At 38.9% G+C, this 22093-nt stretch overlaps 1 protein-coding gene across 1 annotated transcript in view; it reads left to right on the forward strand.

Moving 5' to 3' along the window:
- The window catches only part of LOC124789901 (hemocytin-like), a 543737-nt gene that overhangs the window by 38295 nt on the left and 483349 nt on the right, over positions 1 to 22093 (forward strand). The window contains exons 2-4 of the mRNA XM_047257418.1: positions 4732 to 4928; positions 12332 to 12386; positions 17722 to 17849. Coding sequence (XP_047113374.1) covers positions 4732 to 4928; positions 12332 to 12386; positions 17722 to 17849 — 380 coding nt within the window. The remainder of the gene's footprint in view (positions 1 to 4731; positions 4929 to 12331; positions 12387 to 17721; positions 17850 to 22093) is intronic.

The raw sequence follows: 22093 nt of genomic DNA on the forward strand, positions 1-22093 counted from the left end.
GATCCCAAAACTGTTCCTGAATATCACCAAATCCATTTCAGCATGCTATCAAGAAAATGGGGTAAAAGAAGTCATTCTAGCTGTTTATAATGAAAGATGCCTAACTGCAGACTTTGCTGCTCTGTGAAGGTTACACTCTTAGACAGCCTTAATCCAAAAGTAGGGATGGGCAGTGCATTGCCACATGTTATTATAATGTTGCTCTTACTAGCTGCGTGGGGAAGACATTGGAGTGTGTGGTCCACTGGCACCCATCTAAAGTATTAAAATATAGTTAGCTTCTCAATTACCTGGTTTGTGGACTCAGATTGTCTCGCTTCCCACTCAAAAATCTAACTCTGATTTAGGTGGCAATACAAAAACTCCACCATCAGTTTTATGATCAATATTTGCCTGCCACTTGTGCTATACACTGTAACATAAAGCACAATTAATAGATCATGTCAGATGTAACAGGTTCTCTGTCTTATGAACTAGGTTAAAAGGACAGTAGATTTCAATGGAATTAAAGCTTGGGACCTTGTTTTATTGGAGCAATGAGCAATTTAAAGTATGCTTTCCTATGTTGACAAAGTGTTTCATTTTTTATGCTTTGAAAACCTATGATACTCTTTGAAAATGTCATATCCTTGGACTCTTCCATAAATAGAACTTCTGGGGATATCATCTTCTCTTCATATACATCAGCTCGTGCTAACAGAAGGCTTTTGGAGGAGCGGACAAAAACCACTGATTTTAAATATGTGCATTTTAATTGTGGACTTGCACAGTACATCCACACTCTGCAAACCTCTGTGAACTGCGTGGCAAAGGGTTCTTCATTTTGTACCACATTTAGGGTTTCTTCTCGTTCCCTTCACACATGAAGCACAGGAAGAATAACTGGTTAAATGCCTCTGTGTATGCTGCTGTCGTTAGTTTAACAATGGCCATCATGCTCCCTATATGTGCTGTATTACATTTCTAGATTCCCCACTGGTTCTTGAAATGTTTTAGGGCTAAGTAGGCATTTGTGGGATAGTTGACGTCTATCTTCAAGCATCTGCCAGTTCAAGTGTTTCATCATTTTCGTGACACTCTCCCATGGGTCAAATGAACCTGTCACCATTCATGCTGTCGTTGTTTGTATACGAGGGCATGCTCAAAAGTAATCCCTCTGAATTTTTAATGTGAAAACCCTTAAAACACTTTTAAATAAAACAAACTGTATTAACATTCTGAAATTTATTCTTCATGTTTACAAGTTTACAGCCCTCTGCCACAACAGGGCTCTGAATTGTGACGTGTAACATGGCAGTGTGTAAGCAATTATGTCAGTACATGAAAAACAGCATGCTGTGATCAAGTTTTGAATTTGAGGAGTTTGTTCACATGTGGAACACTGTCTCCTTCAGCATGACAATGTTAGGCCACACTCGAGTGCTGTGACATCTGCAACAGTCCGACACCTTGGAGTCACAGTCATTCATCATTCTTCTTAAAGCCCTGACTTGGCTTCATCTGATTTTCATCTGTTCCCAAAACTTAAAAAAAACCTTCGAGGACTTCACTGTGATAGTGATAAAGTGGTGCAATCAGAGGTGAGGTTGTGGCTCTGTCGACAAAATCAAACATTCTACAGTGAGAATATCAACAAACTGATCTCTTGTTGGGAGAAATGTGTTCATTGCCAGGGTGACGGTGTTGAAAAATAAATATGCAGACATGAAGAATAAAGATGTAGAATGTTAATAACATTTGTTTTGAAACTTCCTGGCAGATTAAAACAGTGTGCCAGACTGAGACTCGAACTCGGGACCTTTGCCTTTCGCAGGCAAGTGCTCTACCAACTGAACTACCCAAGCATGACTCACGTCCTGCCCTCACAGCTTTAATACCACCAGTACCTTGTCTCCTACCTTCCAAACTTCACAGAAGCTCTCCTGCGAACCTAGCAGAACTAGCACTTCTGGAAGAAAGGATATTGCGGAGATATGGCTTAGCCACAGCCTGGGGGATGTTTTTAGAAACATTTGTTTTATTTAGAAAACTTCAAGAGTTTTCACATAAAAAATTTGGATGCATTACTTTTCAGCATGCCCTCATACATTCAATATCCCTGGCAAGTCCTGTTCAGTTTATGTTCCCTGCCAAACAGGCTTTTTGATCCATCTTTACTTTAAATATCAGATATGAGACATTGCTCCAAATTTCAACTTAAATGTGAGAGTATTGGGTTTCATGTTTGATGAGAAGCTTGCATGGCTGCATCACCTAAAGGGTTTAAAGGCCAAAGATTAGGAATGCTTCAACTGTAGGTGTTGGGAGCACATTGGCACAGTTGCTCCACTTATATAAATATTTCACGCAATTGTGAAACTATAAATGCCCTGTATACATATGAGCGAGAGCAATATACCTAAATATCATGACAGTATCCAGCATGAGGGCATTGAAAGTGACTGCAGATGTATATTGTACCAGCACCATTCACAGTTTTTGCACTGTAGCTTGACCTTTTTCAATCACCTATCCACTAGAAAGGAAATCAGGGCAGTTTAATGACACTTGGTGTCATAAAAATGTCAGTCCTTACCCACAGGTTGCAACTGGCTGCCAGACATAGATTTACTCTTAGAAATTTACTCGATTACATGGAACACAAGGCTCCAGGATCTGTTTTCAGAATTATTTTATTGAATCCTGTAACAGCAGTGCAGTTGTTTATCGGACTACTCAACATCATGATGTGCCTATGCAGACTGAAGTGACGAATGAAAATTTGTACCAAGGCCAGGATTCAAACCCAGGTCTCCTGTTCACAAGGCAGATGTGCTAACCTCTATACTGTGTGGCACAGTGGCTTTGCAAAACTGCATGGAGTACGCAGCATGCCTCACTCCTCAATCCAAATTCCCATTCACACCTCAGTCCACTGGTATTCCCCGTAAACTTAAACAGCACTGTAGGGGCTCTGCAGCTGTATTGGAATAGCACACGAGCATTGAACAAAATGGGGAGTTCTGCCTGAAACCCAAGAGTAGATGCTTTAACCAAATGATTGATTAAAGTATCAAATGATTCATTTAATTAAAGCATCTATGCCTGGGTTTCAGGCAGACTCCCCCATTTCGTCTGATGCTGTGGTGCTGTTCCAATACAGCTGGAGAGCCTCTACAATGCTGTTCAAATTTAGGGGGAATACCAGTGGGTTGAGGTATGACTGTATGAATGAGAATTTGAACTGAAGAAGGAGGCATGCTAGGGTAGTGGCATAGTGGTTAGCACATCTGCCCTGTGAGCAGCAGACCCAGGTTCGAATCCCAGTCCTGGTTCAAATTTTCGTTCATAATTTCAGTCTGCGTATATACCACATATCATAAATGTTTGAGATTTGGAAAGGTCTCTGGAACCATATAGTTTCATTTGGTCCTAAAATGAGTACTGAATCAGTTCACTGTCTGTGACTCTTAAGATATACGTCGTCTTGAGTTACCTTGAACAGATGAGACATATTCGATGAGGTTTCTGGATTGCAGCTGGATATGTTGTCTTCTTGTCACAATATTTCGGCTGGCAACTGTCCAGCCATCTTCAGGTATGCCGGGAAAACTTCAAGAATGACACAGATGAGACATAGTCAGACTATGTAATACCTTATCTGCTACAACTGCCTGAGTGCACTGCAAGCCAGCCAATGCATGTCACCAATAAACAAATGACTGCAGTTCTTCCGGAAGACTCTCCTTCATTTAAAACATACAAAAAGGAGATGATACTCTGCTGAGTACCATTGGCTGTGGGATCAAGGGGTCACTATTTAAGCAAGATACAGCAGGCTATGAGGCATACAAAATATGTATGGTTACACATTATGTCATTAATCTTTGTGTAGTATTCTTGTTGAGACAGAGCATTGTGCATCAGCGGGAGGATAAGACGTTGGTAGAGAGGGGTAACTAGCTAAACTTGGCTAAAATTATAGCCAACCATGCTATAGCTCCTTCCAGCCACAGAGGCAATTTAAGTGGTTCTAACATGCCTCCAGATATGGCATTGTACTATTGGATGTCAATTCCTTCTCTGAGGGAAGGACCCATCAGTGTCAGTGCTTCTGGTGTATGCCACATTTAAGGTGAGATTACCAAGTTTGAATTTGAGAGGGCAAACCACAATTTATGTGGTGATGGTGCACAGAGCATGATATATTTACTAAATTTTTGTTCTTATATACAGATTTTGTGCAGAGTATTGGGGAGAAACACATGCCTTGCTTTTAAATTTGATTTGTCCTGCCTACTCATTTTGTGTTTAATGTTGTTAATCAGTTCTTGAGTATTCAGTGTTGTCCACAGATTTTTTATAGTTTGTCAATGTCATCCATAAAAGTCCAGTGGAAAAACATTTTGTTTGAAGCATAAATACACACAGGGCAAAGATTATGTGATTTACAAACAGCTGGCATACACAATGTTTCAGTCCTACTGGTCTCTCTGGTGGAAGAAAGGACATCCAGCCAGTGCTTTAAAGCCAGATTGGTGGTATCTATAATTTTCAGGCCCTGCCATATGCAGGAGCAAAGCTGAGAAAGTGAATAGGAAATTAATAGATAATAGACAGTAGATACAAGCTCTTTTATGTCCTTTCTCCATTCCATAATCTCTCCATAATGCTTGCCCTGTAGATCAGTTTACCTTGTATAAATCCAAATGTAGATTTTTTAAAAAATGTGTTCATTCTGTTTTGTTTCAGGCCTGAAGCTGTGAAACCACATAGGATACAAAAACGGCAGTTCAATCGTGGAACAGATGCCTCATTTCGTCACTATTCATCCTTCCGTTCAGATGGAGGAAGTTCTTCTTCTTTTGGTTCAGGAAGAAAAACTGCTACTCGAGGTGATGTACCTGTCGAAACTGCAGTTAAAACAGGTGGAAAATTTGTTAGTGGAGGTAAGCTGCAGTGTTACAGTACCCCTTTATTGTTTCTCGTAGCACAGAATGTTTGTGGTGCAATACTGAGACTATTCGAAAGACTTAATTTAGTGGGAATTTGTACTTATCAGTGAAACTACTTAGAGATGATGCAATGAGATGTTTAATATAAGGATTTCTGAAAATACAAGAGTGGTCAACATTTTGTAATGATAATAACTTTAATATAAATGAAGGTGATTCAGTATCTTAGCAGTTCACAGAAGTCTATGGCATTCCAAGTCATTGGGAGGGTAGAAGGTAGCCAGTCACAGTAAATTGATAGCAATGGCATCACATTTTTCAAAAATTTAATTTCACAACTATTGATCCATAACATTGTATTTAGGGTTCTTATGTCTACAAAACTAAAAGTGAGTTTTAGAATTAATGACCAGTGAAATGTTGTGTGGAGTTGAGTTTAAAATAATCTTGTTTGTTGACATCCTAGACTCTGTGTTATCTGATAGCTGAAATTGGTGATGACAAAAAATATTCAATTAGGGTCACGTATTTCAGTTTCTGTTGATTCCGACACTCATGTTAGCCGTGTATCCATGAGTCTTCATAAAGAGTTGTTTTAGGCTTGGCAGTTGTTTGAGATACTCTGATGAACACTCACCATTCAATATGCAGATAACAAAGTCAGACTGCATTCAGACTAAAGACAATGCAACTGTCAAAATTCTATTAGCAAATTCTCAACGTATTTGTAAGAAAGTTCCAAAATTTACTGCATTTCAGGAAAGTTCTCATCCTGAAGATATTCTTGAGACCAGGAGCTGGCTGAAACCCAAAGTAGAAAGCTCTGAGGTATTTAGCGAGTCATAAAACGTATATCAGAAAGACAGATTAGATGCCCTATGAGGGGATTACTCATTGCAGTTGAAAAAAGTATTATCTCCCTTGAGATAGAAACTGAGTGTGACAGTAAAGTTATCTGGTCACATATAACAGGTGTAGGTGAAACCAAGTGAATTGTTGGATGTTTACACAGGCCACTGATTCCGCTGTGACAGTTCTAGAGTTATTCAAAGAAAGTCTACAGTCAGTAGCATGTAAATACCCAGATCATGCAATACTACTTGGAGGCAACTTATCGAGTAGCGAATGGGCTCTCTATGGATTCATTGCAGGGTGTACGGACAGACAGTTCTTGTGAAGTACTTTTGAACACATTTTCTGAAACTGTCTTTGAGCAGCTAGTTCTGAAGCCTACATGCAATGGAAATATCTTTGACACTGGAGCTACAAACAGGCTGGACATTATCAGTTACATCAGTATAGTGATAGGGATTAGTGATCATGATGTCATCATAGCAACTGCGGCTACTAAAGTTAATAAATCTGACAAAAAGGCTAGGAGAGTGTTTTTGCTAGGAAGAGCAGATAAAAAGTTGTTAGAATCTCACATAGACAATGAACTGATATCAATTTGTTACAGAATGATGTACATGGAGGAATTATATGATGGTCATAGAGGAATTATGGACAAAGTTTAAACAGACTGTAAATCATGATCTGGACAAGTATGTGTCAGTGGAAAAGACCCATCATGGTTGAACAACAAAACTTGCATAAGGCTGAGGAAGAAAAGTCGGTTGCACTCTTAGTTCAGGAGTGCATAGATTAGTAGAGATATGTGTCTCTGTGAAAAGATCCATGCATGAAGCATACAACAACTACCACTGTCATAACTTAGCAAAAGATCTGGCTGAGAACCCGAGAAAATTCTGGTCTATTGTAAAATCACTAAGCATTGGTGTGGCAATAGAAGATAGCAAAAGGAAAGCTGAAGTTTTAAATTTTGTGTTTAATAAATTATTCATGCAGGTCAATCATACAAACATACTGTCCTTTTGACCATTGCAGACAGTCCTCTATAGACAATGTAGTAATAAGCATTTTTAGCGTAGAGAAACAACTGAAAGAGTTGGAAATATATAAATTGCCAGGTCCAGATGGAATTCCATTTCAGTTTACAAAGAGTACTCTATGGCATATGCCCCATTTGGACCAATATTCTTAACATCAGTTTGCTGCAGAGTTCTTGAACATATTCTGAGTCAGAATGTAATAAAATATCCTAGAGACTTAAAAACTTATGCTCACGAATCAGCACAGTTTTAGAAACCATTGTTCATGTGAAACTCAGCTTTCTCTTTTCTCATGTGATATACTGCCAACTGTGGATGAAGGGCAACAGGCATATTCAATAATTCTAGATTTCCAAAAAGCATTTGGCACAGTGCCCCACAGCAGAGTTTTAATGAAAGTACAAGTATATGTAGCAGATTCCCAGATATGTGAGTGGCTTGAAAGCTTCTCAAGTAATAGAATCCTATATGTTGTCCATGACGGTGAGTGTTCATCAGGGAAGTGTAATAGGACTTCTATTATATGCTATATATATAAATGGTCTGAGCAGCAATGTGTGGTTGTTTGCTGATGATGCCGTGGTGCATGAGAAGATGTCAAAGTTGAGTGGCCGTAGGAAGATATAAAATGACTTAGACAAAATTTCTAGTTGATGTGATGAATCGTAGTTAGCTCTAAATGTAGAGAAATGTGAGTTAATGTGAATGAGTAGGAAAAACAAACCCATAATATTCAGATACAGCATTAGTAGTCTCACTATTGACACAGCCACATTGTTTAAATATCTGTACATAACATTACAAAGTGATATGAAATGGAACAAGCATGTGAGGATTGAGCTGGGAAAGGTGAATAGTTGACTTCAGTGTACAGGGAGAATTTTAGGGAAGTCTGGTTCATCTGTAAAGGAGACCACATACCAAGCGCTAGTGTGATCCACTCTCAAGTACTGCTCGAGTGCTTGGATTAAAGGATGACATTGAAGCAATTCAGATTTGTTACTAATAGGTTCAATCGACACACAGGTACTACTGAAGTGTGTCGGGAACTCAAATGGGAATCCCTAGATGGAGACGACATTCTTCTCAAGGAACATTATTGAGAAAACTTAGAGAACCGGCATTTGAAGCAGACTGCGGAATGATTCTGCTGCTGCCAACGTGCATTTTGTGTAAGAAACACAAAAATAAGATAGGAGAAATTAGGGGTATATGGTGGCATATGGACAGTCTCTTTTCCTTGCTCTATTTGTGAATGGAACAGGAAAGGAAATGACTAGTAGTGATACAGTGTACACTACACCACACACTGTACAGTGACTTTCAGAGTATGTATATTGGCGGTAGGTGTAGACTTAGATGTAGGTAGTAACTGCCATGGGCATTCACAGATATTTTTCTGTTGACAGGGGGGATAAAAAACTCTAAAATTGCCAATTCTTGTATGTCAGTTTCGAGACATATCATAGCCTAAGAGTTACTTTTAACAGGTAACAAAAAAAACTTTTTATATGCAAGAGGATTGTTGGTTATCCTGCAGGCAGCGCCAGCTTCCTCCCATAACCCCACTATACTATCTCTTTTCCTCTGCATCCCATGCCTCCTTACACCTACCACACACCCCACTAGATTGCTGGGCACATCAAGCACTGTTTCAGTTGAGCCTTAGACACTGGCCATGTGTGTGCTGGTTGTGCTTGTGTGAATATGTGTGTATTTTCTGCTCTGAGAGAAGAACTTTGTACCTAATCTCAAATATTTTAGCAGTCTTTTTTCATTGTGTCCATCTGTGACAGTGCCTCCTCCATGTGGAGAGTAATAATCCATCCTTTCCATATTGTTGTTGTTACATCCAGTATTTTCCATTTTTTAAATAAAATGCTCTACTCCAAGCTCCAGGGGGAGCAAGTACACCCCTTGCTCACGTTTTGGGTGTTCATGGGAATCACATGTTCTGTGTGGGCAATAAAATTAGGAGAAACAGTAGTTACAATTTTCTTTGCTTGTATTTTACAATTGTATTACATGTATCATGATTATACGGATTTAAACATGTTATGGAAATAGTTTTGTTTATGCACAAAGCAGTTACACAAAAACAGACTAATTTTTAACAATTGTTGTTGTTGTTGTTGTCTTCAGTCCTGAGACTGGTTTGATGTAGCTCTCCATGCTACTCCATCCTGTGCAAGCTTCTTCTTCTCCCAGTACCTACTGCAACCTACATCCTTCTGAATCTGCTTAGTGTATTCATCTTTTGGTCTCCCTCTACGATTTTTACCCTCCACACTGCCCTCCAATACTAAATTGGTGATCCCATGATGCCTCAGAACATGTCCTACCAACCGATCCCTTCTTCTAGTCAAGTTGTGCCACAAACTTCTCTTCTCCCCAATCCTATTCAATACTTCCTCATTAGTTATGTGATCTACCCATCTAAACTTCAGCATTCTTCTGTAGCACCACATTTTGAAAGCTTCTATTCTCTTCTTGTCCAAACTATTTATCATCCATGTTTCACTTCCATACACTCCATACAAATACTTTCAGAAACGACTTCCTGACACTTAAATCTATACTCGATGTTAACAAATTTCTCTTCTTCAGAAATGCTTTCCTTGCCATTGCCAGTCTACATTTTATATCCTCTCTACTCCGACCATCATCAGTTATTTTGCTCCCCAAATAGCAAAACTCCTTTACTACTTTAAGTGTCTCATTCCCTAATCTAATTCCCTCAGCATCACCCAACTTAATTCGACTACATTCCATTATCCTCATTTTGCTTTTGTTGATGTTCATCTTATATCCTCCTTCCAAGACACTGTCCATTCCGTACAACTGCTCTTCCAGGTCCTTTGCTGTCTCTGGCAGAATTACAATGTCATCGTGTGAACCTCAAAGTTTTTATTTATTCTCCATGGATTTTAATACCTACTCCGAATTTTTCTTTTGTTTCCTTCACTGCTTGCTCAATGTACAGATTGAATAACATCGGGGAGAGGCTACAACCTTGTCTCACTCCCTTCCCAACCACTGCTTCCCTTTGATGTCCCTCGACTCTTATAACTGCCATCTGGTTTCTGTACAAATTGTAAATAGCTTTTCGCTCCCTGTATTTTACCCCTGCCACCTTCAGAATTTGAAATAGAGTATTCCAGTCAACATTGTCAAAAGCTTTCTCTAAGTCTACAAATGCTGAGAAATTGATATTTTTACTCTGGTAAGTGCCCAGCATCTGAATACGCAGATGGGATCCTCTTTCCAGTACATCCTGCTGTCTCACAGTCCTTCTGGTCTAAGCCTCCACTAACCTGTTTCCCTGCCTCACCTGGCCTTTTTCCTTCCTTCTTCTGTCCACACCACTCCTTCCCTGTTGAGATTATACACTGTGCCTTCTCCTACCACTCAATCCCCCTGCCCCTCCCCATGTTGGCATTCTCTCTCTCTCTCTCTCTCTCTCTCTCTCTCTCCCTCTCCCCCTCCCTCCCTCCTCCCCCATCCCCCACTTCCCCCTTGTCCACCTCCTCCCTTTGTCTCATTCACAGATAACCAATAGTCAGTCTTGCTGTAGCTGCAGATGTACATGCCCCTTTGTGTGTGTGTGTGTGTGTGTGTGTGTGTGTGTGTGTGTGTGTGTGTGTGTGTGTGTGCACGTGCGCTTGTGTGTGTTTGTATGTAGTTTGTGTTTGTGAATGTTTATACTTTTGCTAGAGAATGAGCAAGAGCTTGAAAGCTAGTGTGAATATTTCATCTTCTGTGTGTTTCTATGTATCATGCAATAGGCAGTTGTAGGTGATTGGTTTTGTTTTCTTTATTTTACTTAGCAAAGTGGGGAGGTGCTGAGTCATCTTTCGAAAGACCTGCCTCAAACTACCCAGCTACCCCTTCCTCAACTCATGCTTCCTTTCCTAACCCTCCCATGCAAAGTGCAAAAAATGGAGCAATCAGAGCTTCACTGATAAGTGGTGGCTCAATTCTGTCACTGGAAAGGTTTACTCTAGTTGTGTTTCTCTCTACCTTTTTTTCACAGTGTCTGAAAGTTATGTCTTAAATGTAGTTGTCCAGTATAGATGGATGTGATGAATATGTGAAGGGTATTAATGACTGTGTGTGGGTCATTTATTTATTGTGGAGAAAGGGAGTGGATGAAACTTGAGGCAGTGTACAGCCTACTTCTTTCATAAAATAAAAGTAGCTACTGAGTGTGATGTTACGATGTGATGATGTTACTATGTGGCTACCGTCATATGGCATTTCATTAAATGAGATCTGGTTATAAGTTTTGGAATACTATAAAGGATGGTCAGTCTGCTCATCAGGAACTCAATGCTGCCACCTGAAAATACCAGTCAAATTGTTATAATACCTGTTTTTATGTTACCTGGGATTAGCCACGCTGGGTTGTGTTGAAAATGTCATCTGTGGAGGTTTTGGTAGAAAAAGGCTGTTGAATCCTTACATCACTGTTTCACATTTACACTTTGTTGTACTACATTTTTCACACTTAAAGGAAGTGAATCTATTGCAATTACCTTATCAAGTGCAATGACCATTTTCTTTGTACCCTTATGATTCTGACACATCTGATACTTGCATTGCAAAACATTACCTTTTATTTGTAGTAGAGCATACGATTCCTCTGTTCTGAGCTTGAAAACCTTAGGGATGGTTTTAGATCCTTCATTACATACTTTATTATTCCTTCACAGTGGTCTTAACAAATGACACATTTCACCTCCCTGTCTTCTTCAGAGATTCTGTTCCGAGCCTTCTTCCTTTACTACTTTTAATTACTCTCTTATTTGTATTTCTTTTGTGTGGCTAATGTTTGTCATTTAACATACATTTTCTTTCTTTTCATAAAGGCTGTTATTTCCACCCTCTAGTTCATGTTAACTCTTACTGTTACCTTTCATTTTAAAATTGTCACTTTTCAGCTGGACGACAGGACTCTCTCCCCCCAGCTCCCTCCTCCCATCCCCCCCACCACCATCTCTGCAGCTCTCATCTTTGATCTACAAAGTGCTTGCAACTCGGGAATGTAAGCCCAACTGTTAAAGACAATTGTCGTGTCTGAATTTTACCTCCTTCTCTCAATTGATCTTTGGTTTAGAATGCCTTCCCATATCCTTCACATGTAGAAATTTAATGTGTGTGTCTTATTTCCTACATAAATTTTCTGAAATTTTTAAAGATGGTTCAAGTTTTGTTATTGTGTTTCTGTCATCTTCACTTTTTTTCTGATTTTAATAATTGGTGTGCTTCACTTCTGTGTCAAATGTGCTATACTGTGTGTGTGTGTGTGTGTGTGTGTGTGTGTGTGTGTGTGTGTGTTCATAGAGAACAGTAAAGCTGATTACAATATAACTGTTTCTTTTTATGTTCAGTATTGTTAAAGTGCCTTTGAAAAAGAAATTTTATGGTCTTCAGCTGCTGTCAAGATATTCTGTAAAGTGTCATATTTATGACCATTTTTGACATATCTTATCTCTTTTTTTTCAGACTGTGTAGGGGCACCAAAAATCATGAATGCCCGCTTAAGCTGCAGAATTGGCAGGTAAATGACAACTCTCTGCTGTGTCTCTGATTAATTATCCTAACTGCTTTTGGCTTTAGAGGTTGGTACAAAAGAATTGGGAATTTAGAAGAAAAATAAAAAATGAATGAATCGACGGATGGATATCATGGTCTGGAACTGTGCTGCACACAATTTATGTAGACAGCTATACTGTAACAAATATACACGGTTTCTATGTATCTTGTGTTAAAAGAAGAATGCCAACACACCATTCTAAAAGTGTTCACACACTTGTGAAGATAGGCTAGGTCAATGAAATAGTAACAGTGGAATCACTAAGAAGAAAATTATTATGTAAGGCACATTTTGAACAAAAAATTGTTTCTTTGGATGATAAGGGAACTTTAAAGGAAAGAAATGTTTTATGAAGTTTACACATGATTGAAAATTGGGGGCATATCAGTAGAGGCAAGAAGTTTCTAGGAAAGACAGACACACTTTTACTGAAAGCAGCCTTTATTACTAGTGACAGTCAATTAATAATTTTTTTAAGAGAAAATGCAGCATGCTGATCAAATGGCACTGGAGAACAAATGATACATTATATCCACATCAAAAAAGTTTTTCATCACCTCGGTTTGGAGATTTCCAGAACCTGTACAGAAAATTGGTATAAGAATCAACATAAACATCATATCTGCCCTTTTTATTGCTCATGAAAATCACAAATTGCATGTTGTACCATCATACAGCAAGACCTACAGCGGTGGTGGTCCAGAATGCTCTACACACTGGTACCTCTAATACCCAGTAGCACGTCCTCTTGCATTGATGCATGCCAGTATTCATGGCATACTATCCATAAGTTCATCAAGGCACTGTTGGTCCAGATTGTCCCACTCCTCAACAGCGATTCGGCGTAGATCCCTCAGAGTTGTTGGTGGGTCACATCGTCCATAAACAGCCCTTTCCAATCTATCCCAGTCATGTTCGATAGGGTTCATGTCTGGAGAACATGCTGGCAACTCTAGTCGAGCGATGTCATTATCCTGACGGACGTCATTCACAAGATGTGCACAGTGGGGGTGGGAATTTTCGTCCATGAAGATGAATGCCTCACCAATATGCTGCCGATATGGTTGCGCTATTGATTGGAGGTTGGCATTCAAATATCGTACAGCTGTTACGGCGCTTTCCATTACCATCATTGGCGTACGCTGGCCCCACATAATGCCAGCCAAAACAGCATGGAACCTCCACCTTGCTGCACTCACTGGGCAGTGTGTCTAAGGCTTTCAGCCTGACCAGGTTGCCTCCAAACGTGTCTACGACAATTATCTGGTTGAAGGCATATGCAACACTCATCGGTGAAGAGAACATGATGCCTATCCTCCATTCAGCATGTTGTTGGGTCCCTCTGTACCGTGCTGCATGGTGTCGTGGTTGCAAAGATGGATTCGTCGGGAGTGAAGTTGCACATCATGCAGCCTATTGAGCACAGTTTGAGTTGTAATGTGACATACTGTGGCTGCACAAAAAATATTATTCAACATGGTGGCATTGCTGTCAGGGTTCTTCCAAGCCATAATCCTTAGAAAGCGATCATCCACTGCAGTAGTAGCCCTTGGGTGGCCTGAGTGGGGCATGTCATTGGCAATTCCTGTCTTTCAGGATCTCCTCCATGTCCGAACAACATCGCTTTGGTTCCCTCCGAGACGCCTGGACACTGCCCTTGTTGAGAGCCCTTCCTGGCACAAGGTAACAATGCGGACACGATCAAACCGCGGTATTGACCGTCTTGGCATGGTTGAACTACACACAACACGAGCCGTGTACCTCCTTCCTGGTGGAATGACTGGAACTGATCAGCTGTCGGACCCCCTCCGTCTAATAGGCCCTGATGATGCATGGTTGTTTACATCTTTGGGTGGGTTTAGTGACATCTCTGAACAATCAAAAGGACTGTGTCTGTGATACAATATCCACATTCAACGTCTATCTTTAGGAGTTCTGGGAATCGGGGTGATGCAAAACTTTTGTGATGTGTGTATATAGGGCACTCAGAAAGTTTCATTTTGAGGACATTGGTGCAGGATACATGCAACATAGTGCGACTCTGACACACACAAGCACTGATATGTAGACAAAGGATTATTGTGGCATTCATGTCTTTCTGACGTTTGTGCAGTAAATGCAGAAACATGAACTGTAGTGATGTTATTACCAAATGTTTCAATACAGGATCAATGTGCTGTTATTCTTTTCTTGGCTGTCGAAGGACAAACACCAGCAGACATCCCTTGGAGAATCAAGAATGTTTGTGGGGCGGCATGTCTCTTGAAAACCACCATTGTGGAATGGTATGCCAAGTTGCATGTGGCAAGGGGTGCTGCTGCTTCATGATAACACATGTCCCCATATTGCAAATGTTGTGATGCAGAAGTTATGCCAACTCAAGTGGGAGACACTTGAGCACCCATCCTATAGTCTGTCTTGAAAGGTTGATGAGTCCTATCGGTCAGGCAACTACTTCTTCACACAGCAGGACAAAGTGTTTTACCAAATGGGTATCTCCAACCAGGTGTGTTGGTGCTATAATTACCTCATTGCTCATGGCGATTTTGCCTGACTGGCATACTTGTTCTGGACTGCATGATTGTCAAACAGAAACTTTTTGATTGCCTCTTATAGATAAAAAACTGATAGGAAGTGCAAAGTGCAAAAGCTTCAAATTTTAGACAGAACATCACAAATATTTTGTATGTTTTATTGTATCATACTTCCGTGTGGCAATTTCATTCAACAACCTAAATCCATTGGGATATTTCCATGTTAGAGTCTATGTAGACAGCAGCAATGCAGTTGTGGTGATATTTGTATTTGATGGTAAGGCACATAAACATTTTGCAGCCTGGCATAATGAAAGGATTGGGGTGTACGAGGGGTGTTCGAAAAGTCCGTGCAAAAATAAAAACTACTTACATGTTTGGGGTAAACCTTTTTTATTTTTTGACATAGTTTTATTTTAGACTTATATACTTCATCCAACACTGTTCTAATTTGTTGATCCCTTCCAAATAATAGGAATTATCCAAGTCTGCAAAATAGCTATTAGTTGCTGCAGTCACATTCTCATTTGAATATAATCTTTGTCCCGCCAGCCATTTCTTCAAATTGGGGAACAAATAGTAGTCCGAAGGAGCCAAGTCTGGAGAATAGGGGGGATGTGAAACAAGTTGGAATCCTACTTCCAATAATTATCCAATAATCCAATAATTATCCATGTTTGGAAAATAGCTATTAGTTGCTGCAGTCACCTCCTTGTTCGAATAAAATCTTTGTCCCACCAGCCATTTCTTCAAATTGGAGAACAAATAGTAGTCCGAAGGGGCCAAATCTGGAGAATAGGGGGGATGTGAAACGTGTTGGAATCCTATTTCCAATAATTTTGTGACCACAACTGCTGAGGTGTGTGCTGGTGCATTGTCGTGATGGAAAAGGACTTTTTTGTGTCCAGTCGCCGGCATTTTTCTTGCAGCTTGGTTTTCAAACAGTCCAATAATGATGAATAATATGCACCTGTAATAGTTTTAGCCTTTTCCAGATAGTCAATGAGGATTATCCCTTGTGAATCCCAAAAGACAGTCACAATAACCTTTCTGGCCGAAGGAATGGTTGGGTTGGGTTGTTTGGGGGAGGAGACCAAACAGCGAGGTCATCGGTCTCATCGGATTAGGGAAGGACGGGGAAGGAAGTCAGCCATGCCCTTCCAAAGGAACCATCCCAGCATTTGCCTGGAGTGATTTAGGGAAATCATGGAAAACCTAAATCAGGAAGGAATGGTCTTCGCATTTTTGGTGCAGATTCTCCCTTGGTAACACATTGTTCAGATTGTTCCTTGGTCTCAGGAGTATAGCAATGTATCCATGTTTCATTCACTTTGACAAAACGATGCTTAAAGTCCTGCAGATTCTTCATGAACAGCTGCAAACCATCCTTCCAACATTTCACACGATTCTGTTTTTGGTCAAGCATGAGCAATTGCGAAACCCATCTTGCAGATAGCTTTCTCATGTCCAAATGTTTATGCAAAATATTATGTACCCATTCATTCAAGATGCCCACAGCACTAGCAATCTCACGCACCTTAACTCTTCTGTCATCTGTCACCATATCATGGATTTTATCAATGATCTCTGGAGTCATAACCTCCACAGGATGTCCAGAGCCTTCAGCATCACTTGTGTCCATATGGCCACTCCGAAAATTTTGAAACCACTTATAAACTGTTCTAATCGAAGGTGCAGAGTCACTGTAATCTTTATCAAGCTTCTCTTTAGTCTCCTGAGGCGTTTTGCCTTTGATAAAGTAATGTTTAATCACCGCATAAAATTCTTTTTTGTCCATTTCTTGACAATCACTCGACTTCCTTGATTCACACTAATGCCAAACACAAAGAAATAGACCAATATGGCTGAAACTTGGTGTGCACTCTTTCCAAAGATGCTACTAACTAAACATGACCTCAATATGCGCCGGTGGTACCATCTCTTGGACTTTGCACGGAGTTTTCAAACGCCCCTCGTATAAGACTAGGAGAGCAAGAATCTTTTTACCTGCTCCACACATTGCTCCTGCTTAATATGCTCCTTTGCTTTGGAGGTATTTTTTAAAGGGTTTCCATCTGTAAGCTGGAGAGCATTGTGCCCTTTGGTGGCAGCAGAGTGGATTTTTGTTTATCTAATTTTGCTTTCTTTTCAGTTTAGGCAGACTCAAACAATGGAATGAGTAGTGTCATGTGATACAATGAAACATACAATATTATGGAAAGGAAAGTTGCTACTCACCATATAACGGAACTGCTGAGTTGCAGATAGGCACAACAAAAAGACTCTCGCAAATAAGTTTTCAACCAACAAGGCATTTGTCGAATATTGATGACACACACATGCACACACACACACACACACACACACACACACACACACACACACACACACACATACAGACACACACTCCCATGTGTGGCTTCAGCTGCCAGACTCTGTGGTCATTTATGCAAGAATTGTGTTTGCGTGAGTGTGTGTCTGTGTGTGTGTGCCTGTCATCTGTTTTGGACAAAGGCCTTGTTGGCTGAAAGCTTGTTTGTGGTTATGCCTATCTGCGACTCAGCATCTTCACTATATGATGAGTAGCAACTTTCCTTTTCCTAATATTTTTACATTCCATCTTGGATTTTCAATTGTTTTATAAAACACACAAAATATCTGTGATCTTTTTATCAATTTGGTGCTTACATGATTAGGTTTTATGCATATTTCTCAATATTCTGGAGTATTGTACATGTGATGAACAAAATCTGTTTTTTATTTAGTGGATGCAGGGCAAACTGCTACCGAGAATACCAGTTTCCCAGTGGGCAGACACAGTTGTTCCTTACTTGTGTGGATGGAAAGTGGCAAGTAGAGAATACTGAATGGGAAACAGTACCCAACTGTGAGCGTAAGTACATATGTCAATATTTCAGTTCCTGTCTGTGCTTTTTGCATTTGTGACAGTACTCCATTTCATTGTTCATTGTATATGTTACAATTGCATTTGGTAAGGTAATAATTTGAAGAAGTGCAGTGAGTAGTGCAAATGACATAAATTCATAAGAGTGTTCTCTATGAATGCCATTATAACAAGGAAGATCTACCTGTATCTCACTAAACTCATTATACTGAAGTACACAAAAATAAAGCTTAAGTACAGTGTGCATGCGTAATCTGCTTAGAAAGTGAACACTTCTGTGGGCTAAGTAAATGTTTCAATTGCTTTCAACATGTATTTCAAGTTTCCCTCCAACAAATATTTTTCTTGCATACTGTGTTTGTTTCTCACCCTGTAAAATCATGTCATGCCACTTAAAACGTGGTTCTGTGGATATAGTTACAATTATGGATAAATTTTACTCTTTTCAGTATTTACAGTTTTTTGGAGGAAACGTGTACAGTAGAGTACTAACCCACTTTTTTTGAACAATTTCCTAATTATTCTTATATAAACCAAGAAATAAAAAAGCGGGAGCAGATGATGGATGAGGTCTTGTTTATGAACGGTCATAAAAACAGAATTACATCAGACATAACAATGTACATGAAAACATTAAAAACTAGCAGTATCAGAGAATAAAAGAAAGTGAACTGGTAAAATGTGTGTGTAAACAGAAAAACTTAAAAAGCAGAGTGATGATTTTTAGCTTATGTGAAAAACTTAGGTACACTGTTGGAATCTATTGGAAGAGAAGACAGTGTAATTGGTGGCAAGGTGACAGGTTTGAGTCCATATCTGGCACACTGTTTTAATGTGCCAGAAAATTTTCAATGTAATGTTGTTCTTGGGGAATATATATTGAAATGATTTTGGATGAACTGAACATGATTGTTGTTTACCTGGCCCATCAATCATTAAAGAGGAGATATAAAATTCCATATGAAACTTGAAAGACAACAAAGCTGCTGTTGCAGACAAAATCCTGTCAGTGATAATGAAATTTATAGATGAACGAGACATTGCAACCCTTCATAAAATATTTAATATTATATGTGAAATGAATTGCTAACCCCAACAATGGTTTGATCCGTTTGAGGAAAGGCGTCGTTCCACCAGGCTGTATATTAAAATTATACTTTATTAAGCTATACTAGTTTTGAGTGTGGCTCATTTTTAAGTGCATCTATTGCAGATGTGGGTACAGTAATAATATTTCTGAAAATTAAATATTGAAGTATATGTAAGAAACATGAAAGAGCTACAAGTGACATCACACTTTTACTGTAGACAAAATGAAGTACAAATGTATAATAGTCATAGTGCTTATTAATAACTGTACCATATATATATATATATATATATATATATATATATATATATATATATATATATATATTTTTCTGTTCTATATAGATTATGAAAAAGCTTTTAATTGGATACAGTATCAGAAACTAAAACTAAACTAAAAACTTGACATAGATGAAAAGGACACCTTTTGTATCAAACCAAACAGTGAAGGTAAAATCAGGTAATGATGTATACAACTGAATACAAACCAAGCAAGGACTAAGAAGCACTTTTTCAAGTTTCTTTTGAAGGCGCATATCTAGAAGTTACGGTAAATAGAAACTGGATCAACAAAATCAATTGTGATGATTATGAAGTCCTGATCGCTTGCATTATACATATAATTTCCAATAGCTGGTAAATGCAGTAGGAGAATGCAGTAAATCAGTGGACCTTAAAATCAAAATCAAATCTACTAAATCCATTATCATTTAAAAAACTTACTTAAAAATTGTGACATAACATTTAATGCACTGCCCTTGGAAACAGCCAGTATGTTTTACTTTCAAGGCACATGATTTTACAGAGAATTCTTACATGTGGGTACAAATTCTTTCCATAGCAGCAGTAAATAATAGGAACTCATCATATAAATAAGAAACTTAATCTGCACTCCTGGGAGACTATATTTTTGCACAGTATTGATGATTATAATTAGTTGTTTTGTATACAGTAAAATAATCTCTCTCTCCCTAATTTCTGCTTGTTGCCTGCTGCTACTATGCTTTAATATGCACAAAACTGAATAATAGTTGGATTCTCACCAATGTAGGCAATGCAAATATGATTAAAATTTGTGTCTATTGCTTCAATCAATTAAAAAATAAGAGTGCACTTCTTGATTTGCTTCTGCCACAGGAAGAGAGATCAATCTTCACCTTTTGTAGTCACACTTGAAAATCCCTCATCAGCAGAGATATAATTTATGAGCCCCTAATTAACTGCAAAAAATATGAAACAAAAAATAATAAATGTATAGTGCTATCCCTAACTCAAAACTAAACAGACTGCATTATGTCACGCCGAGAGGAGATGTGTGATATGGCAGTGTCAGATGCACAGAGAGAATAAGGCTATGTAAGAGAGCATTATTGAGGACTGTTGTTCATAATTCGAAACTAGTTCCAAAATGAGAAGCATTGTTACTGATAGCTTGTGTTGTGGAAGTAATATCTGTGGGAGCTCCTGCATTCTTATTAAGAATCCACTGAAATAGGAAGCTGGAATCTATTTTTCTTTTCCTCTCTCTCTCTCTACTTTCTGACTACTCTCTTTGTCTCTATCCTTCACCAATGCCCTCTCTATTATCTCTCTCTCTCTCTCTCTCTCTCTCTCTCTCTCTCTCTCTCTCTCTCTCTCTCTGCCCCACTCATCTTCCCACCCTTTTCTTTATCGCTCTCCTCTCCTCTGCATTCCTTCCTTCTCTTCCTTCCTTTGTATTTCACCCTCCCTTACTCTTCCTCCACTTCCTTTTACCTCCTTATTGCTCCCCTCCTCATCCCTCTCTTTCTCCCACTCTCTCCCTCTTCACCTCTCCTTCTCCCTCCTCTTTCCAATTTGTAGCAGTAACAGTGAACATACTAAGGACAGTCTCACAATATGTAAGTTCACTTATGGAATTCGTTATTAAAGATCAGCCATAATGTAAAAATTTAGAAATGTAACGCTAGGAACAAGAATAGCTTCCACTATTCACAACATAACCTTTTTGTATTGTTTCATTTGTATGTTAGGCTGGTGCCAGACTTCAGTCTACTGCCAGGCTACTGGAAAATGCAGTCAGTCTTCAAAGACTCCTTGCAGATAGTTTTCATCCATTTCAAAATAAGACTGCAGTCCGTGGTACCTAGTAGGACTCACAGGGGCTATTGAATGTATAAGGGGAAGGGTGACATGAGTGGCCACAAGTTTGTTGGACTCACAGAAGAGCTACAAGAAAGAAAGAAAAAAAAGGAAAAAAAATGAATTGGCAGATTCTTCCAAGTAGTTGAAAATTATGCTGTGAAATTCTACTTGTAAAATTTCAAGAGCCAGTATTACATGAAGGATGTATAGATATTCATGTGTTGTAGTAACTGTTGTGACTAATAAAGTTTTTTGTAACTGACATTGTACCATAATTACAGCCATTACTCCTGCATTCCACATGTGATTGGAATGGTCAGAACCCCCACTATGCGGTATTATGCTGAGTACCTTTTGCCATGCCTTTCACAGTGGTATGTAAAGTACGTGTATGGATGTGGAAGGGAGCAAAATAGGTATTCATATAAACATTGTGGATTAAAGGTACTGCAGTGAAAGCAGGTGTAAAAGTAAAATTGATATCATTTTTGCTTATACTCCTTAGATGAATTTCTGGATGTTCCCAATTGCTAAATTTAAGAGTGGATTAAGATTAATATGAGACTCAGTCATTTAACTAACCAACATTAGGCAATATATTACATGAGTATTTGAAAACAAACTGAATTTGATTCATGTAACTTGTATACCTATATAATCAAACTATAATTAAACAAATGCGGCTGACATCACTATACTTCTTGAGCCCATATTGCCCAATAATTCTTTAAAATATTATTTTCCTTAGTTTTACATCCATTGCATCATAATGTTATAGATTTAAGTGTATGTTGGTGTCTAATGTTGTTACTTGTTATCTCCCATTTCTCAAAAACATACACAGCTCTGCAGTATTAGTCAATAATTTTGTATCCCTGTGCCATTATCTTACTTAAGGGTTGATGTAGTGTGTAATAGGTCAACTTGATAACAGTGTGAAAGCTATATGAACTATAAGTTAGTTGAATTTATGATTTTAATACAAGCTTACAATGTAATGAATAATCAAATATTTCCTT

This window comes from Schistocerca piceifrons, chromosome 3, assembly GCF_021461385.2.
Source record: "Schistocerca piceifrons isolate TAMUIC-IGC-003096 chromosome 3, iqSchPice1.1, whole genome shotgun sequence".
NCBI lineage: Eukaryota > Metazoa > Arthropoda > Insecta > Orthoptera > Acrididae > Schistocerca > Schistocerca piceifrons.